The following is an 8,843-nucleotide window of genomic DNA, read 5'->3' on the forward strand; positions in this document are numbered from 1 at the left end:
CCAGCACGCGAGAAGGCAGCGGGCAGTTCAGCGCAGTTTAATCAGTGACAAGGCCCAGCACAGCCCCTCCTGCCCACTCCCCCCAGACAGCCAGCACCCAGCCAGCCGCCGAACCAAGGCTCCATCCCACCCGGCCTGGCTCGGCCATCACACCGAGGTGCCCTCCTCTGCAGGGCTACATGGAGCCTCCTTCTTATTGTCTTCAGGTTTCATAGCCGGGAACAGCAGCACTTCCTGTGGGAGAAGAAAATACCATCAGCCTCCCTGCCGCTCTGTGCCCTCCCCGCCACGCTACACCACGAGAGCTGGCCCAAGGCTGCCAGCGACAGGTGCTGACCGTCTGCACGGATCAGTTCCAGCTCTCGCTTCCTCCCTGCCTGCTCAGGCCTTGCCATAACAAACAACCTGCAGCTGCAGGCCTCAGACCACTCCTTAAGTAGCTCATCCAGAAAAATGCAGTCCTGGATTGTACCGTCGCATCAAACCCCTCTGGCGTGGCACCCTCGTGCACCCTCATGAGACAAGGAGCTAGTGGCACTGCTGGGAAAAGGCAGTCGTGAAATGCTCTTAAGAGACCGGATTCCCAGCCACGTCACCAAACCTCTCGGCATTCAGGACAGGTGATCAAGGACAAAGGCATTTGTTCAATTCACATTACAAAAAGAGCTTTTAACTGGAGAGTAACAGCTCTCACTCTGTACCCTATTCCTATCAGCCGATCCATTATCTGCAATCCGTTTACCTTAATATTATTGGAGTCTGTAAGAAACATGGTGAGCCGATCTATGCCCATGCCCCAGCCCGCAGTAGGGGGGAGACCGTATTCCAAAGCAGTACAAAAGTTCTCATCAATGCCCATGGCTTCATCATCACCCGCAGCTTTTGCCTAGAAAAGGAACGGACAAGGAGACGAATGTTTAGTACTGACCGCAGTCCCGGAAATGCCAGCACTCCTATTAAATAAACAATATTTCTTATTCCACTAAAGAGAGTCCTATTCTACTCCAAGAAATCCAGATTGCTAGATTCCAGTGTTCTCTGCGCATCTGGAAAATAAAATCAGCCACAAATGAATAGTCAGGAGGGAAGTGTCTCACCTCTCTCACCCCAAAATATCATTGTCTGAAGGATTCTAAATGCCAGACCTTAGACACTCACATGACAGCTTCCAACAGTCTAGTTCTAGCCAAGGTAAGAGTTTCTGAAACTGTGGCTCTAACACACAGTCTGCACGACTGCTTTCGGCATGTTTGTAGAGATGCAGGGTCGGGGAGCGTCCAGAGACAGCATTGACATAAATCAACAAAAGAAAGGATTGCAACAACCATCTTTTACCTGCAATGTATTTTATTCTATAAACTTGCAAACACTTCCTGTCCTAATCAGCACCATTCTAGACAATCACACCACAGTGGCAGCTGCTTATGTGGAAGATGTGCTGGAAGAATTTTGATAAACGAACTGTCTAATGCAATTAGTAATTGTTGGTTTTGGAAACTGCTACCGACCTCTGTTTACCTTTTTATTTACACTCTTTCCTGTGTTTTGCTCCAAGTTCCCCCTCTAACCCTGCTGCATCACGTCTCCCTCCCACTGAAGTTCCTCTCATGCAAAAGGGGTGCTAACCCTTTGGAGGTATGTAGTTATGTGTATAGTTACCCAGTTCATGTACACAACTGACCAATAAAAGCCATAGTATTAAGAGTATGCGGCATCTTCCCTTCCTGAATGATGCTGAATGCCACAGTAAGGTCAGGAACAGCCACTGCATTTGTCCCTAGACAAGCTGTGCGCTTGTGTTTGTTCCAGAACAGAAATATCCAGGAATTGAAGTGCACTACCATTTCAGCATCATTAAATCAATGGCAGAATCTCAGGATAACTGTGCAGACGCAATTTGTAGCATCTGGGATAAACTGTTGGTATTTCTTACCCCAGGGATGTTTAAGATTTATCCCAGGGCAATAGACATGGACATCTGAATGACTCCATTTTGTCCCATGAGAAAATGGTTTGTTCCAGGACTAATGTGACATCTGTTTGTAGTCCAGTATACCTGGGTAGTAATTTAGTTTAATGCTTATGGTCCATATTTGTCTTTGATATTTGTACACTCCTCCTACTTGTCAGGATACCTATGGATTAGAACAGATCCTTGTAGATCTGGCTGAACCATCTACATTAAAAACATGGCATGGCTCTCTACATAATTAGGCTGAACCCCCTTGGTAGTGATTCCCTCACAGAAATCTGGTACTGCAAGTCTGCAAATCAAATCAGTCCAAAAATATAAATAAATTCCATGTTTATGAGTCAATATTAAAACCAAAATAATTTCTCTAGACATGAGATTTCATTTAACCAAGTACCTATTGTAAGAGTGAATTTAGTCAAGTTTCTGGCCTCTCTGACTAGAAAAACAGACAGACCAGAAGTGCTGATACTGCTTATTTCAGTTATATGTTTTGAGATTAAAAAAAATTTTAAAATCCTGCATTATTACTCTGCGCACAGATGTCCAATTAAGTAAGCTTGTTTGAGTTTCTTCAAGGTCGTTTTTTTTTTTCTCTTTATCTGTCTTAAGTATAAAAATGCTTGAAAGCTTAGGGAGAGGGAGGATTCCTTTGAAACAGACAAGTGAACAGACAAGTGAGTGAGTCCCCTTGCTGTATGGAATTCTCCCTGTGATCACAGCATAGCCCTAAAGAAAGAAAAGCTGGCTCTGTCAGTTCTGATTCAACCACAGCGCAAAGTTTAATTTCTTCCACACTATATTCACTGCTAAGAAACTTGAAAGCACAGTGTTTTCATGTCTATATAATTGCATTTGTACAAGCAAGTTGCATATCTCATTTAGAGACACAAAAACAAAGGACAAGGCAATTTTTAACTACTTTTTGAGACTAATAGTCTACAGTTTCCCCTTGTTCTGTTTATCAATATCTTATATTGATAGTAGGAGGAAAGAGTCCAAACTAAAAACTGATAACAATGTTTTGCTAAGATTTGTTTATGCAAAATTCATTTAAAAGAGGAAGGGAGCAAAGTTTAAATATAGGATATCAGTTAGTTAGGTATATGAGCACAGTAGGAAGCCCCTGCTGCTTTCAGAGGATTAACATCCCACATTCAACAATATGAATGAATGGCAGAGCTGTAACATTTTACAAGTCTACATTAGGCTCACTTTACCAAGAGATGCATTTTCAGTAGATTTCCTACCTTGGCTTGATTTTCAAAAAGCTGCCGCTGCCGGAAGGGATCATTGAGCTCAGTGTAAGCATTGCACACTTCCTTCTTCATCACAAAGAGTTCAAAGCGTTCCGTCAACCCCTGCTGAGAACGATGCCTGTGTAAAGGATACTAGTCAGCAGTGAGCCAGAAATTAACAGCAAAACAGGGGCACAGAGTCAGAAGAGAGGTTCACATTGAGATGGACAACAGCCATAAAACTCCACTCCAGTCAATGCAAGTACACATGTTTTCTAGATTTTATGCCCAATGCCAATGATTACCAAACTTTTTGGACCACCAGCCAGCTGCCAAACCTCAACATCTCTTTGGGACCCCCATACTTCCTCATCAAGCTTCTAACAGAAAGGGTACCTGCACTAGGGGAGGGGGTGCAATTCCTGTGCTATTTATGATCTTGGAGCAGCTTTGCCACTGCCTTAAGCAACAAGTTCCATGTCTAAGGTACCATGATCCTAGGTTTGAGAGAGACTTCACAAACTGCCCAGAGTCAAATAATTCCTTTTCAGAGATGATTTCTCTAATGGGGAGAAAAAGGGCTGTATTTCATGTGGTTTCATATTCTTACCATTTGGCTAGAGGGCTCATGATCTGGGGGTGATCACAGATGAAGGTTGGGTTGATACATGTGACTTCCAGAAACTCACCTACAAGCTAAGAAATGAGAGGACAGACATTAAGAGTCAGAACTCCCCACTCCCTTTTTTTTTTAAGCCAGCACACTACCTCAAATCAGTATCTCCATTTCCCTTTTCAATAGCAAAGGAAGTACCATAACACTGAGAAGTCGCACTATGGGAGTACATCAAGGGCTTGGTGAGCAACTGTTCACCAGGGCACCTGAGGGGAAAACTAAGAGTAATGGCCAAAAACTCCTGGAAGACTAATTTTGGCTCAACATTAGGAAAAACTTCTTCACAGTCAGGGTGTCCAGACTGTGGAATAAACTCCCTCCAGAAGTGGTGCAATCACCTACCCTGGAAATCTTCAAGAGGAGACTAGACAGACACCTTGCTGGGGTCACCTGACCCGGCCTTACAATCTACATTTAAAGCCATCTCGTGAAAATGTTTATATTAACAGTAGGAAACTTCCCATGCACAAGCCAGGCACCCTGCTTGGAGAAATATTAGCCTAATGCAGACTATACAAAACACATTACCATTCAGAGTCCACCACCTCAATATCAGAACCGAAACCTAACAGGGTTATCGTGAGGAACTCCTGATATTAGAATTTAATGCCAGTTTAGACACCTGAAGCACAAGCCATCGAACAAAGCTACAGGAAACCCCCCTATCAGACAGTTTCATGTAGAAGAGGTGAGAAAAGAGGCAGAAGAACACAGAGATGGATCCTGCACTTATAGATTTGCCTAACCATGTGGACTGACATGAATCAATTAACACTGTTCTCCCCACACAGGCAGAGTGTAGAGGGATATTTTGGTGCCTCAGAAAGCTGAAGATCATTTCTTCAACCATTTTCTTCATGACTTACACCAGAGCTGTAACTGGTTTAGAACTGGTCAGTGCTGATCCTGACTGGAAGGAGTTTGACTGCACGGTTAAAAGGCAAATGAGACAACAAGCCATCTCCTTCCTTCAGCTCATATCACTATAAAATCTGAACCAAGAATCTTACACAGGCCAGGATCTGCTTCCAATTAAATTAATGGAAAAACTGAACAGTGCAAGATCAATTGCACAGTCCAGAGCTCACCTTTCCCCTGGTGCTCACGTATTCTCCTGAGTGCACAGGCATTACCATGCTGGATCAGACCAGGAGTCCATCCAGCCCAGGGGCCAGCTCTTTCACAGCAAGGTGCCAAAGACCCAACATTTTATTAGTAAAATGCACCCAGGGTACGTTTCCTTCCAAGCCCCCTGGTTTAAAGATGGCTTTTCTGCCCCTTTCTGAACTCATGGGGTTTGTTGGCACTCTGTGTTTAGTCCTCCCCATTGTTATTATGGATGATCCCACTACTAACACAATCATTACAGTGCGCGCTCTGGGGAAATGTATAGGAAATTCCAATTTTTTTAATCCTTCCTACTTTTGGCCCCAATCATATATTGTGGCAATAAGATTGCAAGCTGTGTGTTAAAATACTTCCTTTTATTGATATTACATTTTCTGCCTTTCAGCATATGGCATGTCCCATGTAGTCACCACAGGCACATCCCCACGAGCGCATGCATGCAGAGGCGTGCATTTCCTGCAGGACACAGCAGTGGCACAAGTATGTTACTACTGTTTGTCCTCGGGCATGCCCCTACACATATACTCTGGCGTGTGACAGTGACCCAGCTGGGGCTAGGACCCGCGCTTGTCCCAGCAGCCTTACCTGAGGTTCTAGGGGTCTCCAGGGGCAGCAGAAGTGCAGAGATGGCTGCTCAGAGTGTGGCTCTGGCTGACCAGGCTCCCTTCCTGGTAGCGCACACTACTGCCACATTTTTCAGTGGTGTTTTTTTTTGACACCAGGATCTCCCAGTGGCAAAAAACCCACCATGCTGCAAATTAGCAGTGCAGTGAATGCTTGTACGCATGCCACGTGAAGTCTGGTGCCTCAAATTGCTTTCAGGCACTGCAGACCATACGTGCCCGCTCATAGGGACTTGCCCCTCAAGCCTGTGAGAAACCCGTTGCTAAAAAGAGGCACAGGCACTGCTTCAGAGAAACTCCATACGATGCAGATTGCCACCACTTACCTTATCAAGAAGTCTTGCTGTGGTTCTAGGAGGCGGACACTCAACACCTCTCTCCACACAAATTGCATCAAAGAACTTGCGAGTTTCTGTTTTCACAATACACAGATATTAGACAACTGGTCCACACAGCCAACTCTTCTCCCCATCTGCCCCCACAGGATGATTTGGGCATAGTGGAGAACTAAAGGGCCTGTTGACATTTTCTATCTGCTAATATCACACTGGGAAAAAACAGTTCAAGTTGTGGTTTCAGCATTAGAAGGATATTATTTATTGTTCTCACTCAAACATGAAGTAACAGATCCCTGACTCCAGATACTCTGATAATTGTTATAAACAATCCCACACACAGAGCCAGAGCACGCTACAGCCAGTCTCAGTATATTAAAGACTCTCCTTTCCAGATCCAAAAGCCTACATAACCACACAGTCCCACATACCCAGTCCAATAGAGGGGTTTTCCAAAATGCCCTAAGTGTCAACAGATTTGACAATTCCAGGAGTTAGGAGGAGGTGACAAGTCCTCAAGGAGGACATCAGTCAGACTTGTTGCTCGGTCACAGAGTTCCAAGTTAAGCTCCTCTGCTGGCCGCAGCAGCAGCGCCACACAGTGAAAATGCAGTTCTCAAGTGGGCAGGCCAACCTACTTAGGACTAACAAAACCAAAATAAAACAGTTGAAAAGCAACCAATGCAAAGCAGGGAGCACTAGTGCCACATGATATTTTTCATGCAAGAAAACCACAATGTTCACTTCCTTTAGTTTTCGCACACAGTATTGCCATGCAGCAACATTACTGCCTGGTCAAAGACGAACTCTTCCCCCGTCCCAGCATATATAAAGATGCTAACTCCAGCAATAAGTGGCAGGTACATCCTCAGCAAAGGAGGCAATTTAATTTCACAGTTGCTCCTCCTAAACCATGACGACCAGACTGAATTTGCCCTCACTGATGTCATAACCTGAAAGACCCTTCAACGCAGGCTTTAAGGCAAATAAAATGGAGCTACGATGCTAACTGCCAAAGTACTGAAACACTCTGGACAAGCCTCACTCTCTGATCTTCCCAAGAACACATGTACTCCCTGAAGAGAAAGGCAAATGTGGCATTGTACAGAATTTCACAAGTAGCTATAGGTCAAAGTATAATCTCAAGAGAGCAGAAGTACTGAAAAGCAGCACAAGCTAGCTTCATTCAAATTCACAAGCATGCTATCTTCACCTTACAATAAAGTGTACTGACAGATAAACTATCAGCATTGACTGGAGGGTTAGCAGTCCTTGCCCCATGCTGGCAAAGAGAGTTGATGGCACACAAAGCCTTATTAACTGACCTTCGCTCTCAAAATTATTCATTGCAGGAAGTTTCACTCCTAGGACTTTCTCCAGTTCAGAAATCATGCTGACTCTCCGGAAAGGCGGGGTGAAATCTATCTCGCAGGCCTGGCTATCCAGGCCAGCTGGGTGATAAGTGACTTTGTAACTTCCAGTAATATGCTTCACCATTCCTACAAGAAAAAAGGTGAAATGCAAACTGACGCCATGCTATCTGATGCCATCTCATCTCAATCTTATTGTCCTTTGATTAACGGTGGGTTAGGTCACCTGAAAGGAGATTCTCTGTGATTTCCATCAGGTCATGATAGTCTGCGTAAGCCATGTAAAATTCACAAGTTGTGAACTCAGGATTATGAGTCAAATCGATTCCTTCATTCCGGAACTGACGCCCAATCTCGTACACTCTGTCCATGCCTCCAACCACCAACATCTACACCAAAAGAAATCCAAATAATCACAAAAGGCTTCTGAAATGAAGTCAAGACAGCTCTGGGTAACACAAAGCCTGCATTCCATAGCTACTCAGGGAAATACTGAGGAAACAGCAGCTCTAAACAAACCTAGTGAAGAAGACCAGTCCAATTTCTCAGACAGTCACTATTCCCAAACCAGAAACACCAGCTTCCCACTTACTCCTTTATCCATGTTTCATCCCAACTAGCTTGCATTTATCAACCTAATGAGTTTCTTGTCCTTTAGTCTAATTCTGCCTTCAATAATATCTTCTACTTTTAGGAATAAGAAGCTTAATCAACAAGAGGCTCCTGCCTCACCTTGTGATAGAGTTCAGGAGCAATTCTCATGTACAAGTTCATGTCCAATTCATTATGATAAGTGATGAAAGGTTTAGCCACCGCCCCGCCTGGAACGATGTTCATCATGGGAGTTTCGATCTGGTGAAGAAACAAACACATGCATTGAAAAAGAGCTCCAATGTTTCTACTCTCCTGACTCAAATACATCACACACCACCACTCCTCACGGGACTGCTGTACCGATAAAGCATACCATGCCAACACCTAAGCCAAGGCAACAAATCCCCTGGCTCAAATGTGAATTCTTTTCATTCCGTTTATCCTTTCACAATCCTGCACTGAGACTAAAGTTAGAAGGATTTGAAGATTAGAAGGAACTGTTCTCAGATAACAAGTTGTTTTACATAAACCCACCAGAAGCTTCAGTGATTCACTAGATAAAGTGATTACAAAGACTAACATGGCTGAGTAAATAAAAGACTGCTATTTTGAGAATAGAAGTGGAAACAAATGTGGAAGAACCAGGAAGTAAAACGAGTCATTTTCTGCTAACGTTCCTTTCTGCTGTACCTTACAAAGCAGTCTTTGCTTTATGTAAACTAGCGTGTATGCACTGTCTAAAGAAAAAACCTGTTTGTTCCATTCTCAATGGTGTTATTCACCAAGGATTAATCCTGGAAGAAGGTAACAAGGAGAAGGTATAATGGATAACTTGAACTACTACCACAATGGGAATCTGGTGGAGGAGGCAGCCCCCTCTTCCCCAACACCCCCCCCCCCCCCCCCC

At 44.1% G+C, this 8,843-nt stretch overlaps 1 protein-coding gene across 1 annotated transcript in view; it reads right to left on the reverse strand.

Moving 5' to 3' along the window:
* Positions 1-21: 21 nt before the first annotated feature.
* KARS (lysyl-tRNA synthetase) overlaps positions 22-8,843 on the reverse strand; it is a gene marked incomplete at its 5' end in the record, with an annotated part of 13,598 nt that continues 4,776 nt past the window's right edge. The window contains 8 exons of the mRNA XM_019505232.1: positions 22-234; positions 743-886; positions 3,223-3,349; positions 3,821-3,906; positions 5,964-6,049; positions 7,298-7,471; positions 7,569-7,731; positions 8,075-8,194. Of these exons, the coding sequence (XP_019360777.1) occupies positions 148-234; positions 743-886; positions 3,223-3,349; positions 3,821-3,906; positions 5,964-6,049; positions 7,298-7,471; positions 7,569-7,731; positions 8,075-8,194 (987 nt within the window). The remainder of the gene's footprint in view (positions 235-742; positions 887-3,222; positions 3,350-3,820; positions 3,907-5,963; positions 6,050-7,297; positions 7,472-7,568; positions 7,732-8,074; positions 8,195-8,843) is intronic.

Source organism: Gavialis gangeticus, unplaced genomic scaffold, assembly GCF_001723915.1.
Source record: "Gavialis gangeticus isolate Ggan-Ray unplaced genomic scaffold, GavGan_comp1, whole genome shotgun sequence".
Taxonomy (NCBI): domain Eukaryota; kingdom Metazoa; phylum Chordata; order Crocodylia; family Gavialidae; genus Gavialis; species Gavialis gangeticus.